Consider the following 17,487-nt stretch of genomic DNA (forward strand, 5'->3'; position numbering starts at 1 on the left):
ATGCCCCCAAACAGTTTACAAATACATAGCACATTCTGTTCGTTTTTTCATCCCAATTAATGCTTCTAATTATTGGACCAAAATGATGTTTTCTTTCCATCTTACTACTCTCCCCTTTGAAAGTGGATACACTCTCTTAGGCGAGAATAGGCAGGTGAAAGCATTGATTTTTCATGCAGTGACCTCTTTTTGGGACTAAATGTCAAAGTAAAAAACATCCGACCAAAGTCACCCTTTACGATGTTTATTTGACAAATATTGACATGTTCAGGATCCATGTGACGTGACACACCCAGTGCCCTCTAAGAGTGTGTAATCTGAATATGGTCATTTCCTTTGTGAAAGACACCAGCCGCAAAAGATATATCGATAAAGATATACACACATGCACATTTCAAAACTTAAAGCAGCACTCAGTAACTTGTTTACCTTGCAAATTCGCTGCCTACGGGCCGGAGTCACCAATACACACTAATGGAATCACGGAGAAGAAGTTAACAGGCAAAGCTAACTGCAGGCTAGCGCCACTTTAGCAGTGTTTACAGCCAAGTTTGAGTGAAAAAAATGCTATTCATGGTGTCATTGGATGTACAGTATCCCTCTCTTCCTTTGTCTTTTCTGTCAGCATAGTATTTACTCTCATGGCCTCTAGGGGCATGAGTTACTTAGGACTGCTTTAAAGGAATAGGCCACCGTTTTTACATTGAGTATTGAGATATGTTCTTTCCTTAGCTTATACGAGTTGCTGTGTTCCTGTACTACTTTGACAATGTTAAAGGCAGATGCCGAAGTACTCCAGGTGTTATTACGCCTCACAATATAGTACCCCTTTTTATCCGCTTAGAAAATCGACATGCTTAATTTTGTGTAACTAGACTTTTATCATGTAAAGACTCATGTAACTGTATTTAAATAGGGAAAAACGTGGAACAGCTTGGTAGCTTCTAACTCATCTCAGTTTGGAGCTATACCTTTGCTGGGAGCGGCTAAATGCTAACAACATTTGCGTGACTGAGCGCATGCACAAAGACCAGACAGTTATACATTAACTCGTATAAGCTAAGGTAAGAACATATCTCAATATGTAAAAACGGTGGCCTATTCCTTTTTAAGGTTGAGTTTTCTCATAATGAGGTTTTCATTACAGGTTTGCAACAACATCTCCACTTTAGTATCACCTATAAACAACAAACTTCTCAGTCTTGCACACAGGTTTTTTCCAAGGGTTGCTCATATTTTACTATCATATTTGCTAGCCTGATTTTATTTTACTTTTGATCTCCAAATATCAAGGCTAAATATGATGTTCGTTTCTTTTTATTCTTGAAAAATCTCTCGCTCTATTCATTATTAATTTGGCTGTCGGAAATAAAGGCATTGGAACATTTTTACTTGAAATGACAGAAACTGCAGATTCAGAAAACTTTAATTATCCCAAGAGGGCAATTACGTTTGCAGCCACCGCTTTTTACCCTCTTAGCCCCCACCTGAACAGAGCACATTTTCTCCAGTTTTGCATTACCCAAATCTCAAAGCTTCTTGATAAAAAGCATCAAAATCGCAACAAAAACAATAAGAAAATGACAGTGAAAATGCAACAAAAAAGCGTCAAAAAGGCCACAAAAGAGCAACAAAAAAGTAACACGGCAACAACGCAAGGAAAAAGATCCATTAAGATCAGTTACAAAATACACTTAGTTAAGGCGGGTGGTAAGAGGTTAAAAGTGTTTGTAAGTCGATGTCATTTTCAAATTTACAGCTTTATGATTTTTTTTTACCTATTCACCTGCTGCGTCTCACTCTCTTTATATCAATATACTGACATGCATTCTCAGACATTGTTTTACTTTATGTTATAGCATGCTGCTGACTTGGAAAAGAAACAAAATGAGTCTGAGAACCGAAAGCTGCTGGGAACTGTCATCCAGTATGGAAATGTCATTCAGGTAAGTTAAGATAAGACCAGAATTTACTGTAATAAAATGATCCAAGGGCTTTTGTATAATTGCTATTGAGCAGGACCTACTGTGCTCAAACGCCTACCCCTCATTCCTCTGCATAAAAGTGCATCCACATTCAGTTCTGCCGCATAGTATTTTGGAAATAAAACAGTTCAACCCAATTAGGAAAGAGTCTTGAGACATATTTCTGGTCTGGCAATGTTATTGTTTTTGAGGTTGTCCAATGTGGGTGACTGTGGTTTTTATTTTGTCTGCAGCTACTACATTTGAAAAGCAATAAATACTTGACGGTCAACAAACGCCTACCTGCACTTTTGGAGAAGAATGCTATGAGAGTGACTCTGGATTCTGCGGGAAACGAGGGCTCCTGGTTCTACATCCAGCCCTTCTACAAGCTGCGGTCCCTGGGAGACAGTGTGGGTAGAGCTTGGTGTTAATTTCAGTTTTATTATACTCTGCAGGCACCGTCAACAACATGATCGAGCTGAGTAGTTATTGAATCTCTCTTAACTGGAGTGTGGGATGTGACAGTAGCTGGTCCTCTTGGAATGTTTTTCGTTGCCTCTATGTCTCATGTTTAAATGTATTAGATTGATGCGAATGGGAGATTTTCTTTGCCCCTATTTATTAAGTGGATAATGTCCTTATCGCCCTGTGGTGGATGAATTTCAACAGAATGAAAAACAGAAACATGGTCAAAGTCGATTTAGTTGTTGTTAAAGGAATAGGCCACCATTTTTACATACTGAGATATGCTCTTACCTCACTTTAGCCGAGTTAATATATCCCCGTCTGGTCTTTGTCCGTGCGCTCTGCCAGGCAAACGGAGCACATACGCAGCCTCTCCCACATATCACATAGCTCCAAAAAAGCTCACGATAGAAGCTACCAAGCTCTTCCACGTGTTCCCTATTTAAATAAAGTTACGTGAAGTGTTTTCATGCGAAGTATATTTACACAGAAATGTAGCATGTCGATTTTATAAGCAAATAAAAAGGGGGACTATATTGTGAGGCGTAATGATACGAGGAGTAAAACGTCTACGCAGTAACTCCTAAAGACTTCCCCCGCTCACTTCCGTCAATAACCTTTAGGAGTTACTGCGTGGACGTTTTACTCCTCGTATCATTACGCCTCACAATATAGTCCCCCTTTTTATCTGCTTATAAAATCGACACATTACATTTCTGTGTAAATATACTTCGCATGAAAACACTTCACGTAACTTTATTTAAATAGGGAACACGTGGAGAGCTTGGTAGCTTCTATCGTGAGCTTTTTTGGAGCTATGTGACATGTGGGAGAGGCTGCGTATGTGCTCCGTTTGTGTGACAGAGCGCACGGACAAAGACCAGACGGGGATATATTAACTCGGCTAAAGTGAGGTAAGAGCATATCTCAGTATGTAAAAACGGTGGCCTATTCCTTTAATTCAATCCAGCGTGTCAGTCAATTTGGTCATTGGCTCCCTCTAGCGTTTGTATTGTAGTACTACTGTGTGGCATTTATTATTATTTTTTACATAAACTAGAAGATAAGATTAGATAGAACTTTATTAACCTCACAATGGCAAAATTCACTTGTTACAACAACTCTGAAGAACTCAAGGGGTGCAAATAAATGTAATAATAATGTGCAAATAAATGTGCCATCAAAAAACAACAGGATAATGTGCAACCAAGATATACTAAATGGGGGTATCTTATGTACAGTGACTAACACAGTAAATTGAAAGGAGGTATATTAGTAGTTATGAAAGTCAACATTTTTAGTTTAACTTTGCACTACGTTGACCTTTTTGATACTTTTACAGTTCTAGTGCAGGTGATTGATAAAGTGACACTTGTTGATTGTAGTTTTGCCATAGATGTTATTGTACAGTCTGACAGCAGTGGGGATGAAGGGCCTGCGGTAGTGCTCCTTCTTGCACTGAGGGTGTCTCAGTCTTCCACTGAAGGAGCTAATACCCTATCCTTCACCTCCACAAAGTCCAGTGGGCAGCCCAGGACAGAGCTGACCCTCCTGACCAGCTTGCTCAGTCATAGAATGTTTTTCTTGAGTAGACACATAATGTTCAGTTAAAAGTAAATGAACTGTATATCATGTAACTGTTATTGATCATGTTTAATTATATGTTTCAGGTTGTTATTGGAGATAAAGTAGTCCTTAATCCTGTTAATGCTGGACAGCCTCTTCATGCCAGCAGCCATCAGCTTGTGGACAACCCAGGCTGTAATGAGGTAAGACACCACTATCCACATCATCACAATGACGGTATCATATGTTTTGGAAATAACAGCATAACATTGGTTATTCCCTTTATGTATAGGTTAATTCTGTTAATTGTAACACCAGTTGGAAAGTTGTTCTCTTCATGAAGTGGAGTGACAACAAAGAAACTATACTGAAAGGAGTATGTAGCCCGTCATCGTGTCCCTTCTCTGAACGAGTATTAGTTCCATGTTTAAGTGCTTGTCTGTGATGACAGGGGGATGTAGTCCGGCTGTTTCATGCAGAACAGGAGAAGTTTCTGACCTGTGACGACTACAAAAAGGACCAACACGTATTTCTAAGAACTACTGGCAGACAGTCTGCTACATCCGCCACCAGCAGCAAAGCATTATGGGAAGTGGAGGTAATGGGAACAAATGGGTTGTTTTGCGCCTGTATTTGTATCAATACATCTTGCCTTTTGTATCAGGTGGTCCACCATGATCCTTGCAGGGGGGGCGCTGGTTATTGGAATAGCTTGTTCAGGTTTAAGCACTTGGCAACAGGGTGCTACTTGGCTGCAGAAGTTGGTGAGGTAAGGGCGAGATCCAGACTATCTACACATGAAGGCCATGCATGTGTGTGGTTGTATGGGGTGTAACTTCTCAGTGTGCTCCACAGGTTAACCAGGACTTTGAGGAAGAGAGTGCTGAGCAGCGGTCTGCGGTAAGTCATATCCACTTTGAAGATCATAATACCGAGTTAATGTACACTTAAAGGCCCTATACCTGATTTTTTGATTGCCAACAATGAAAGGGGAAGCCACTAAAATAGTAGTTGTGGTCGTAACTTTGCTAATATATTTGTAGCACCCAAATACTTTACAAGGACAGGTTTATAGGCACATTTCACAACTTGCAGGGTCACTTTTCAGGATCACGTTCACAAAAATGCTAGAAAAATAGACTGAAAGTTCATGAAATGTATACACATGTTTTATAATTTGATGCACGCTGTTTTCCCTACAAGCAGTTGCGTTTGTAATATACTAAAGGAGGATAAAAGAGTTTGCATTCCATTTCAAGAAGTAAAATCAGGTATAGCTCCTTTAACTGTTTAGTGAGGAGGTTGCACTTATTTCTCTGTATTTTAAAATTGTTTTGTGTAATACTTGTCCACTGATCATGAATTATTTTTCTTTTTAAGGTGGCAGACTTTACACCCTTTAACTTTCAGGTAAATGTTTGTCTTAATCTTGTTAGCTGCTGTTACATTTTCACATGAAATAAATCATTTTGTGTAGAATGATTTGTGTACAATCATAACTGAACTAGAATTTAAAAAAAAAAGTCATTTCTTTTGCACTCGTGCGTTCCATTGACAGTCAGTAGGCGGCGCTGTTGTGCAGAGGAGCTGAGGAGTGATCATTTGGAGGCTTTCTCACGTGTTTTCTTTTCTGCAGTTAGATGTTGACAATGAAGCTCTGAGGGGCCGTCTCCGAGCTCCCCAGGAGAAAATCATGTACACTCTGGTGCCAGTCCCAGATGGCATGGATATTTCCTCCATCTTTGAGCTGGACCCGACAACATTAAGAGGGGGCGACTCTATGGTGCCAAGGTAATACAGTGTTTAGAATACATATTTTGAGTAACTGTATTCTGGTAAAGCTGCTCTCTCATTTCATTTGACGGTATTTAGAATACAGTTACTTCTAGTATCAAAGGAATACATTGCAGTTAATTAACCTCTTAACCCCCAACTGAACTGATCACATTTTCTCCAGTTTAGCTTTACCCAAATCTAAAGGTAAAAAAATCCATCAAAATAGTGACAAAAACGAGGATGAAAAGTGACAAAATTTAGGCGAAAACATGACAAAAAAGTGATGAGAAAAGGCGATTAAAAAAGCCACAAAAATGTGATGAAAACACAACAAAAAAGATACAAAAAGGCAACTATAAGCGACAAGTGTGCCATAAAAATGTGACAAAAATGCAATAAAAAACGCAATGAAAAAGTAACAAAAACATGACAAAAACAGAGACGAAAACACAACGACAAAGTTACAATCCCTTTTGTAGGTCTCAGCTTTCAAATGAGGCATTACACTGTTGCTCTCCAGTCAAGAAGCTTTGAGATGAGGGCAAAGCCGAACTGGAGAAACTGTGTGTAAGAGGTTAATAATTAGATTTCAGTTCCATATTCATAAGCGTATTCATAGCTCTGATATTTTGGGCTGTGGGCATTTGGCAAAGTACTTTCATGCATTCTGAATTAGTGGCATATAAGTTTATGATGATGTAATAAGTGTAACAGCGTGTTTTTGACCATACGCCCCACGTGAAAGTAACTAAATACAATTTCAAAGCATTCTCCACAACACTGGTAATACACAGACAAAGCCCAGTAAAACGAGGATCTCCAACCAGTAGTTCAGAAATATCCATTTCCATCTTTCCAAGTAGCTTTCTTCATATTTACATACATTTACATACCATTGTGTTGAATTCTAATTTCGACTTGTACGTAGCTCTCCAGGATAAACATGACCTAAGTCGCACAGTTACAGAAGTGTGTGTAAAGCAGAAGTTGCTCTCTGGCACTTTTGTTACATAAAATTGGCTCACAGGGTCAAGAAGTTGGAGCCCTGTGATTTAAAGGAAAACCTGATTTATTTGTGTTAAAATAGCTACATCATGCTACTAACTGTACTGTCAGAAAATTAATGTGTCCAACTTAAATGTTTTAAATTGTAAAAGTGTAGAAGAGGAAAGGGAAAGTCCCTCTGTAGAGTAAAAGGTTGCTATTAAAAAAGGATGACAGGCACAATGAGTAGGCTTACAGGGGAATAACTGTATTTCAAAATGCCAAGGGTTGTTCCTTTGACCAATCCATAAACCACAGAGACGTCATACATATGTCAAATCAAAACTCATGATGTACCATGTTATTCACCTTCATTTTTTGAAAGTGGTGTCGTTCTTTAATAGCTATCATTGTGGTCTCTGTCATGGCGTATGAGATATGCAACTGAATATTGCCGTATGTCATAATGCATCGAAAGAAAAAACACTGCCCTTGTTCACCACCACATCACAAAGCTCATATTTTTGTGCCTTTCATGTAACTATATCTTGTCCTTTTAGGAGTTCTTACGTGAGGCTACGGCACCTCTGCACTAACACATGGGTTCACAGCACAAACAATCCCATTGACAAGGAGGAAGAGAAACCTGTTATGTTGCGGGTTAGTAACTGCCATGCGGTTTTTGGATAATACAATATCTGTGTTTGTTTAATTCACGCGATAACAAAACATTTGTCCTTAAAGATAGGAACATCTGGTGTTAAGGAAGATAAAGAAGCCTTTGCCATTGTGCCAGTGCCTCCGGCAGAAGTACGAGATTTAGATTTTGCCAATGATGCAAGCAAAGTTCTGGCATCTATAGCTGGAAAACTTGAAAAGGGGACAATCACACAGAATGAAAGAAGGTGCGGGAATGAGACATTATTATTATTATTTCATCTTGGTCCTGTTTTGATGTTGCCATGTTTGTTTAAATTTGTTTTAGGTTTGTGACCAAACTCTTGGAGGATTTAGTTTTCTTTGTGGTGGACATTCCCAATAGTGGGCAGGATGTACTGGAGATAATGGTTAACAAGCCCAACAGAGAACGACAGAAACTTATGAGAGAACAAAATATCCTGAAGCAGGTCTGACAGAAGATTTATCAAAGTTTTATGCATGTGCACCTTGGAAACAAAAAAAGTCTTGACTCTCCTTGCTTTCGACAGATCTTCAAACTACTCCAAGCCCCTTTCACGGACAGTGGGGATGGACCAATGCTACGGCTGGAGGAGCTTGGAGACCAACGACACGCACCCTTTCGGCATATCTGCCGACTGTGCTACAGAGTTTTACGACATTCTCAGCAGGATTACAGAAAAAATCAGGTGGGGCATGAAGCCTTAATAACCTCTCTGTGACCTACTGACAATCTCACACATTCTCCTTTTGTTTGCAGGAGTATATAGCCAAACAATTCCGCTTCATGCAAAAACAAATTGGATATGATGTGCTGGCTGAAGACACAATAACTGCTCTATTGCATAACAACCGAAAACTACTTGAGAAACATATCACAGCTGCAGAGATAGACACTTTTGTGACACTTGTGAGAAAGAACAGGGAACCAAGGTGAGATTTAGTTGAAGAAAAAATAATCCTATTTTTCATTGTTGTTTTGTGGATTTAAACTTATATGTGTGCAGGTTTCTTGACTACTTGTCGGATCTCTGCGTGTCTATGAGTAAATCCATTCCAGTAACACAAGAGCTCATCTGCACCGCTGTGCTGGACCAAAATAACGCGGACATCCTCATTGAGACCAAGTCAGCTTTTATCTTTTTACTATTTTTCTTTATTTTTAGATTTGGGTGATACCAGTAAATCGTTGTTTTGTTCCTCAGACTGGTGTTGTCAAGATTTGAGATCGAGACAACAGTAAATGGAGAGAATCCAGTGGAGGCAGAGGATGAGGAGGAAGTGTGGCTCTTCTGGAAGGACAACTGTAAAGAAGTCAGGAGTAAGAGCGTCCGTGAGCTGGCTCAGGATGCAAGGGAAGGCCAGAAAGATGATCTGGAAGTGGTCAGCTATTACAGGTGAGATATACATAATGTCTGGATGTCTAGATGTGTGTAGCTATGATATGAATTAAGATGTGTTTTTTTTTCCAGGTGCCAACTGAATCTGTTTGCCAGGATGTGTCTGGACCGCCAGTACCTTGCCATTAATAGGATCTCAGGTCAGCTGGATGTGGACTTGATCCTTCGCTGCATGTCAGATGAGGACCTGCCTTTCGACCTGCGTGCGTCTTTCTGCCGCCTGATGCTTCACATGCACGTGGACAGAGACCCACAAGAACAAGTTACGCCTGTCAAATATGCTCGACTTTGGTCTGAGATTCCTTCTCAAATCGCCATTGACGAGTAGGTTTTATCATGATGTATTATTTTTGTTTAGTGCAAGTAATACATTCAGAATGTTGCATCTTGTTTCAGCTATGACAATGACGGGACCTCGAGAGATGAAGTCAAGGAACGTTTCTGCCTCACCATGGATTTTGTGGAGAATTACCTAAGAGAGGTGGTGTCACAAAACATTCCCTTCTCTGACAAGGAGAAAAACAAGCTCACCTTTGAAGTACTGACACTTTGGGATTGGTATAACAGCTGAACGTACTGTAGGTTTGCAGCATTAATCGGCTTTCTTTTCATGTAGGTTGTAAACTTGGCAAGAAACCTCATCTACTTTGGTTTTTATAACTTCAGTGACTTGCTGCGACTGACCAAAATATTGCTGAACATTTTAGACTGTGTGCATGTCAGCACGATATACCCAATGAACAAGATAGAGAAGGGTGAAGAAAACAAAGGTACATACTTTGTATTGTATCTGTTTGCATTCCGATGTTAAAATGATCATCCATCATGTTTATGTAGAAGAAAGATCTTCAAAAGCCGGACTGTTCGTTTACAGGTAGCAATGTGATGAAGTCCATTCATGGTGTCGGAGAGCTGATGACCCAGGTGGTGCTGCGCGGTGGTGGCCTACTCCCCGCCACTCCCACTCATCAGCCCGAGGGAGATGTGGTGAAAACTCAAATTGAGCCAGAAAGAGAAGACATCATGGTCATGGACACGAAGCTTAAGGTCATTGAAATCCTACAGGTAATGCACAGATCATCCATTAATTCCCCCAAAGCTTTTCTTATTTATTTTAACGATCTAATCACTTTCTTAGTTTATTCTGAACGTGCGGTTAGACTACAGGATTTCCTGCTTGCTGTGCATCTTTAAGAGGGAGTTTGATGAGAACAACAAACAAGACGAACCCGCTACAAACCAAAACGGAAGCAACAATGTCTCTCCTCAGATTCCCGGTATGGCAAAGAAAAACATTTTTAGTATAAGATGGTGTGTTCATAGCATTAAAACTTTAATTCTGCATTTTCCCGTCAGCAAATTTGAACTTTGAGAACATTGAAGAGAAAGCAGAAGGAATCTTTGGTGGAAGGTAAAAAAACCAAAAACCTGAATATAGTATTGTAAAACATTGTGATACATCCATTGTATTTGCAGTGAGGAGAACACTCCACTGGATCTTGATGACCACGGAGGCCGTACTTTCCTCCGAGTCCTGCTGCATCTGACCATGCACGACTACCCTCCCCTTGTGTCCGGAGCCCTTCACCTGCTCTTTAGACATTTCAGCCAGAGACAGGAGGTCCTCATGGCCTTTAAACAAGTACGCACACACCGTTCCAGCTTTAGAGACACCGTCAGTCTGTTGTATGCTCCGTGCTCATGCAAATGTTTTATTGTTTCAGGTGCAGCTTCTTGTGACCAGTCAAGACGTGGACAACTATAAACAGATCAAGTCAGACCTTGATCAGCTCCGTTCAATCGTGGAGAAATCAGAATTATGGGTTTACAAAAGGCAAGGGGAGGATGGAATGGATGGAGATGGCCCTGAATCTGATCATAAAAATAAGGTGGAGATTAATTTGCTGCCTGGCTTAAATAAATGTCTTCTAACTGGCAGGTGGTTCGGCTCCCAGCTCCGCAAGTGCAGACTGTCACTGTCCCCCACTTTGCTTGAGTATGAATGTAGCGTGTGAGTGTGTGAGGGTAATGAGGCTTACTGCCACCGAGTATGGAGTGAATGAATAAGGCAATGTGACTGTCCAGAAAAGTGATATGTAAAACCAATGCTTTATTATCGTTAATATACTGATGTAATACAATATGTAATACAGTATTATTGGGTGATTTTCCTTTCATTTGTCATTAGGGCGATTCAAGTTCAGATGGAAAAAGCTCTGAAAGTACCAGCAATTACAACTACAGAGTTGTTAAAGAGGTAAAAAAACAACAACTTTGATTTGGTTTGTCTTTTTCGCTCGTTTCTTGTGACTTAGTTCTTAATGTGAAACTATTCCAGATCCTGCTGAGGCTCAGTAAACTGTGCATTCAGGAGGGAAGCTCTGGGAAGAAGAGCAGGAAGCAACAGCAAAGACTGCTGAGAAACATGGGTGCTCACAGTGTGGTTCTAGAGCTGCTCCAAATCCCTTACGAGAAGGTGAATTGTCATTCAAACTAAATATTATTCATAGTGTTTTTTTGACTATTATTCCATCGCCTTATGTATAGTATAATCATGGGTATATTCAATTAATAATCGGTTTAATTCACATTGTGCTTACATTCAGTGTGTACAATTGTATAATCAATTAAGTTTGCCTAATAATCTAATGACGTTTTCTTTCAGGGCGAAGATGTCCGGATGCAAGAGATAATGAAACTGGCTCATGAGTTCCTCCAAAACTTCTGTTCTGGGAACCAGCAAAACCAGATTCTTCTCCATAAACACATTAACTTGTTTCTTAACCCAGGGGTGAGTATGCGTTAAGAATTTCAAATGACATATTATTCATGCAAAGATCTAAACATTAAATCAATTTTGAAATGGGGCTGTGCAATGCATCAAACTCTCAGCAAAATCTCAACTACGGTCAGTTATCGTGATAAGGACTTTTAATCATCAGATCCACTGCTTATTCTGAGGCAGTAATGGCACCTGTTTGGGAGTTTTGAGGAATGAAATCGATTGAGGAATCAAATGTTTAAAATGTCTACCATGTTTATAATCTTGGATCATGTTAGTAAAAGCTGTATTCATTTGTAAGGTGAAAAGCTGAAATTGAATTAAAAAAATCACATTGATGACAGAGGAAAGACCTTTTGTAGATTCTTAATCTTTTTCAGTTTTGCATATTCCAGAAATCCCAGTGTTTTTCTTTGGATGGGTATTAATATTTCTTGATATCGCGTGCCCTTTTCCAGATCCTAGAGGCCGTCACCATGCAGCACATCTTCATGAATAACTTTCAGTTGTGCAGTGAAATCAGCGAGCGCGTCGTCCAGCACTTCGTCCACTGCATCGAGTCTCACGGTCGACACGTGCAATATCTCAAGTTTCTGCAGACGATTGTTAAAGCAGAAAGCAAGTTCATCAAGAAATGCCAGGACATAGTGATGGCTGAGGTCAGAAAATAAATACTTCTTGACTTTTTTACATTCTATAGTGTTGGTTTTGATTTTGCTGATTCTCCCTTTAGCTTGTGAACTCGGGTGAGGATGTCCTGGTGTTCTACAATGATCGAGCCTCCTTCCAGACTCTGGTACAAATGATGCGGTCAGAGCGGGACCGTATGGATCCAAACAGCCAGCTCATGTACCACATTCACCTGGTGGAGCTGCTGGCTGTCTGCACAGAGGGCAAAAATGTCTACACTGAAATCAAATGCAACTCGCTGCTGCCCCTGGATGATATCGTGCGGGTTGTTACACATGAAGACTGTATCCCTGAGGTGAGCACAGCAAGGCTTTTTATTGAAATCCCCCCTGGAAAATTATCATATTTATATAACTGTTATTTCTTTACTGTTTTATGTCTCTTCTCTAAGGTGAAAGTCGCTTATATAAACTTTCTAAACCACTGCTACGTGGATACAGAGGTTGAAATGAAGGAGATCTACACATCCAACCACATGTGGAAGCTGTTTGAGAACTTCCTCGTGGACATTTGTCGGGTAAGGCATTGTGATTAAGTAGGGCACTGTAAGTGTGCTTCATACTGTATTATTATGTTGTTATTCTGGCAGCACAGCATTCAGTGGGCACGCCGTGAATGACCTGTTGTCCACACGGAGGAAGTGTGACCCGCTGGCCATGAGTCACACCTACTTATTCCTTTCTTCTGTGCCGGCAGGTGTGCAACAACACGAGCGACAGGAAACATGCAGACACCATGCTGGAGCGTTATGTAACCGAAACAGTCATGAGCATCGTCACATGTTTCTTCAGCTCCCCTTTCTCCGACCAAAGCACCAGTCTCCAGGTAACAAGGAGGGTTCGACATGCGGCGCACATGCTCAAGCTGTTGATGCGATGTATTCCGATAAAGCATGTAGAGATGCATATTTATACTTTTACTGGTATATAGACTCCTTTTAATTTGCACTTAGTATACTGACACAGAATATATAGAGTATAAAAGTGTTTTGTTCTTAAAGTCATGTTTGTGCCTTTCTTTCTTTCGCATAGTTGGCTTGCTATATGTATGTAAGTATACGATTGTTTTCCAGGGTTTTAGCAGCAAAAGTCTCTGCTTAGTTTCGGTGGCTCTTAGACTTGTTGTTCCCAGATCTTTAAGTCATTTCAGGAATATCGGGCACATGATGCGGTGATGTAATACAATCACCCTTCTTCCTGATTTAGTTGTGTCCTATTTGCCTGTGATTTTTTTTTTTATCCCGATAATTGGAACACCCATAGATGCTCTAAAGTTATCTTCTAATTGTGCAGTTGTGACCAGTTTATCTACGCATCTGTTAGATAAGGTCATGTTGGTTCCATTAGATTTCTGTGACCTCTTACCCCTTCCTAGTACTTTGCATAATCACTGTAAATGGCTCATGAGCACATCAACCCTTTTTTTCTTGCAACAGACGGCCTTTCCTGGAAAGATTTCTGAGGTATTTATTGTATTGCTGCGCATTGAACGGCTGATAGCTTTTGTGGTTGTAGTAATCACTTTTCCTAAGAGTTCTGTGCACTGTGTTGTGATGGGACTTTGACCTTTTTGGGGAAGACCCTTCAGACCCCAAGCACTATAGTGAATACACCTTTTTTTATGATGTTTAGCGTTTGAAATGAAAAGTAACTTTGTTTTGAGGGCACAAAGACTAAGGTGTTTGGTAGATCTTCCACCTTTTTCTTTTCTTTTGTCACTTGCATTTATTTTGTAATGTCCTTATTTTCCAGACTCGTCAGCCAGTTTTTGTACAGCTGCTCCAGGGTGTCTTCAGGGTTTACCACTGTAACTGGTTAAACCCTCTCCAGAAAGCGTCCGTTGAGGCTTGTATAAAAGTTCTCTCAGATGTGGGTAAGACACTTTTTAATTACATCCTTCATATTGCGTTTTATTGGGCGAGTCACAAACTGAAATATTGCCGTATTGTCTGTTTGCCCAGCTAAGAGTCGAGCAATCGCCATCCCAGTGGATCTCGACAGCCAAGTCAACAATCTTTTTGTCAAGTCCAATAATGTCGTTCAGAAGAGCATCCTAAATTGGAGAATGTCGGCTAAAAACACTTCTCGCAGAGACTCTGGCCTGACCACCTCCAAGGATTATAGAAATATCATTGAAAGACTGCAGGTTTGATGTACAATGGTGTCTTTTATGCACAGCTACTAATATGAAATGCTATTAAGCAATTGTGAAAAAGATGAGAAAGAATGTTTATGATTTTATGAGCATAAACTTGCAAGTGTGTACTTTGTTAAAGTAGGTTATTGTTGAAGTGAAGCTCCAAATAGTGTGATCAGCCAGACAGTTGCACTTCTCCTGTCTCACATGAGTTCACTTGACTGTGCTTCAACTTCCACTTTTGCGCACACTGTAAGGCCTGACTGTTCTCGGGAGACTTAATGTTAAACCATATCTACAGCGTATTCGTGCTGTGAACACATTTCCACGTCCAGTATTGATCCTACATTGTAGTTTTCAACCCCTGTGAACTATAGGATATTGTGTCAGCCTTAGAAGACCGCCTGAGGCCGCTGGTCCAAGCTGAGCTCTCCGTCCTTGTTGATGTCCTGCATCGCCCAGAGCTGCTCTTCCCTGAAAACACAGATGCTCGCCGAAAATGTGAAAGTGGGGGCTTTATATCAAAGTAGGTCCACACTTCAGACCATTTAAACCATTGCCCCATTGCAATCCTACTCACTGTTTGGGGCTTTATGTATTTTCATATATTTCCATGTACTAAATACACTTTATTAACGCTTTGTACTCTGGTCTAAAAGATTTTCCTGTATTCCATTTCTTCCAACCAGACTTATCAAACATACCAAGCAACTTTTGGAAGAAAATGAAGAACGTCTTTGCATCAAAGTCCTGCAGACGTTGAGAGAAATGATGTCCAAAGACAGGGGTTATGGGGAGAAGGTATGTGACACGTCTATGTTTATTAAACAAAACAACTGAGGCTTCAACTCTTCAGGCACATTGAAAATATACATACACTTTTTCATTTGAGATTACTATTAAAAAACAAAAAAGTGCTACAAAGAGGCATTGTTCTTTTCTAACCATAGATGTTTAACTTTGTTTTCATATACTTAATTATTGTATGTTTATTTTCCACAAAAACAAGTCTCTTTCCATGGCAAAAATAAAATATGGGCTATTTAAATAATTGTTACGCTGCAGAAATGATTACATGGAATGATTATAAAAGCCTTGTCTAATTCAGTTAACTACATTGATTTTAATGTATATATATATATATTTTGGTTAATTCTTCACATCATGGCCTGATGGATCTAGATCAGGGGTTGAAGTGTATTGTCGGGGTCCACAAACAAAAGCGCCCAAAAAATACACATGGCTATAATGTGTTTTTTATATCCTAACCCCATTTATATTAGTTCCCTCTGCTGGACACGTGTGGTATTATTTCCTTTTTTATTCATTTAAGCTGCCCTCTAGTGCCTGGAGTGAACATTCTGGTTATTTCCTGTTGTGGATTTTGTTACTTAATAAAGCTTAGAGATATGTTGTCTAGTCAAAAGGTGAGGTTTAATATATGTATATACACGGAGAACGCACAAAGCAGTCTCTCTCTGATCCAGCCATATAGCGTAGGTCACAACAGCACAGCAGGAAAGACCATGGCAGTTTGGTGTGTTTATGCAGATGAGTAGCAGACGTCTGCGATACTGATGCAATCAGGGCATGGTTTTAGAGGAAGAAAGGAAGGCTTTTCTCTCAGGACAGGTCTTTGGCCTTTTGTCTTAAGTGTGAAAAGTCCGGGAGCCCGGATGCCGGCGCTCTCCAGCAGTAGCCCACCAGGCCACCAGACGATAGGTTAGTTTGTGTATTTGCTGCGACTAGTTTTGGTGATACTAACTATGAATAAAACTGTCACAACATTCCGTAAAAATGAATAACTGCTGAGAAATTGGCTAGAGACTCTCTTTTTTTGACAATCTGAGCTCTACATGTTGTGGGCCGGATTGAATCATCTCACCTGTTGGCGACCCCTGATCTAGATACAGTATATCGATGAATTTGCAACAGATGTCATGGAATTTTAAATTGCTAATGTTACTAATTGATAATGTGTCCCTCTGGATTTTCAAGTGGCTGATCTATTGAGAATCAGAAAGTGTGCAATGTTTTACCAACTTATTTGATAACTCTGCAAGTTACAAGATGAAAGAAGAAAACTCATACTTTCCCTGAAAGGAAGAGCAACTTTTATGGTCTCATTTAAAGCAAATATTTTTTACTTTCTTAGTATTATAAGTACTTCCAACTCTTGTTTATCACAGTAAATTTGAATGTATAAAACTATTAACACCTTGCATGTTCTAACAATTTCGCACAACCACCACTTCTACTAATGAAAAGGCTCTTTGCTTCTTACTCGCCCTCTACCATATTTGACATAAAAATTGGTAGACGGTTATTCAAAATGTGGCGCAATCTCAATTTGAAACCGTAAGCAGCTTTTTTGTCAAACGTCACCAACAACTGTCTGCGCACTCGCAGTCCAAACGTGTAGCTTCACTAACCCTGTGTCCTCTCTTGCAGCTGATTGCTTTTGATGATGAAATGGATGTGGCTGAGGTTGTCCTTTTTTACCTTATACTAACCGTGTTCATTTGCTCACTGCTTGTGTAGCATTGCATTGTCAGTAGTGACATTCGTCTGCCCCATAGTCTAGTTGTCATGCATTACCTTAAGGAGAAACGCCACATTAAAGCCTCAAAGGGACTAGATGCAAGTTGGTCATTTAATACTCACTACTGCCACCTCAGGTCTTACGCGTAACTGCAGCTTCTATATTAAGCTTGTGCATGACGGCACTTCGGACCCGAATTAACAACTTGTTGAGTGACAGTGCAGGATTTTAGCGGCAGTTGTGGTGAACAGCTCTGAGCTCATTCTACACATTAGGACATTGCAGTATCTGTATAGTCCCTTTAAATAAGTCATAAAAATAATAAAACTGATACAGTTGCAAAGCACAATGTGTTAACAAATTTAGACATCTTTATATTACTTCTATTTTATTATGTTGTTGTCAGAAGATATAATATGGTATACTGAAAATGTTTTTTTTTTATGGGCTAAATATACACTGGTTACAATTATGACAATACTAATACAGAACTAGAAATCT

General features: G+C 39.8%; 1 protein-coding gene across 2 annotated transcripts in view; it reads left to right on the plus strand.

Moving 5' to 3' along the window:
• Positions 1-17,487, plus strand: part of itpr1b (inositol 1,4,5-trisphosphate receptor, type 1b) — a 63,462-nt gene that overhangs the window by 7,948 nt on the left and 38,027 nt on the right. Inside the window, exons 4-39 of one of the 2 annotated variants that reach the window (XM_079578516.1) lie at positions 1,860-1,946; positions 2,219-2,377; positions 4,103-4,201; positions 4,291-4,374; positions 4,450-4,596; positions 4,663-4,767; positions 4,854-4,898; positions 5,379-5,408; positions 5,635-5,789; positions 7,319-7,418; positions 7,503-7,663; positions 7,744-7,885; positions 7,967-8,125; positions 8,197-8,369; positions 8,444-8,563; positions 8,642-8,833; positions 8,909-9,160; positions 9,233-9,374; positions 9,453-9,606; positions 9,711-9,901; positions 9,975-10,113; positions 10,193-10,247; positions 10,313-10,478; positions 10,561-10,725; positions 11,025-11,093; positions 11,175-11,312; positions 11,502-11,627; positions 12,077-12,277; positions 12,352-12,603; positions 12,700-12,825; positions 13,005-13,133; positions 14,060-14,180; positions 14,269-14,453; positions 14,822-14,970; positions 15,134-15,245; positions 16,896-16,931. In XM_079578516.1, the coding sequence (XP_079434642.1) occupies positions 1,860-1,946; positions 2,219-2,377; positions 4,103-4,201; positions 4,291-4,374; positions 4,450-4,596; positions 4,663-4,767; positions 4,854-4,898; positions 5,379-5,408; positions 5,635-5,789; positions 7,319-7,418; positions 7,503-7,663; positions 7,744-7,885; positions 7,967-8,125; positions 8,197-8,369; positions 8,444-8,563; positions 8,642-8,833; positions 8,909-9,160; positions 9,233-9,374; positions 9,453-9,606; positions 9,711-9,901; positions 9,975-10,113; positions 10,193-10,247; positions 10,313-10,478; positions 10,561-10,725; positions 11,025-11,093; positions 11,175-11,312; positions 11,502-11,627; positions 12,077-12,277; positions 12,352-12,603; positions 12,700-12,825; positions 13,005-13,133; positions 14,060-14,180; positions 14,269-14,453; positions 14,822-14,970; positions 15,134-15,245; positions 16,896-16,931 (4,866 nt within the window). The remainder of the gene's footprint in view (positions 1-1,859; positions 1,947-2,218; positions 2,378-4,102; positions 4,202-4,290; positions 4,375-4,449; positions 4,597-4,662; positions 4,768-4,853; positions 4,899-5,378; positions 5,409-5,634; positions 5,790-7,318; positions 7,419-7,502; positions 7,664-7,743; positions 7,886-7,966; positions 8,126-8,196; positions 8,370-8,443; positions 8,564-8,641; positions 8,834-8,908; positions 9,161-9,232; positions 9,375-9,452; positions 9,607-9,710; positions 9,902-9,974; positions 10,114-10,192; positions 10,248-10,312; positions 10,479-10,560; positions 10,726-11,024; positions 11,094-11,174; positions 11,313-11,501; positions 11,628-12,076; positions 12,278-12,351; positions 12,604-12,699; positions 12,826-13,004; positions 13,134-14,059; positions 14,181-14,268; positions 14,454-14,821; positions 14,971-15,133; positions 15,246-16,895; positions 16,932-17,487) is intronic. The other variant, XM_079578517.1, reaches the window with a different exon arrangement.

This window comes from Gobius niger (genome assembly GCF_951799975.1).
Source record: "Gobius niger genome assembly, chromosome: 20".
Classification (NCBI taxonomy): Eukaryota; Metazoa; Chordata; class Actinopteri; order Gobiiformes; family Gobiidae; genus Gobius; species Gobius niger.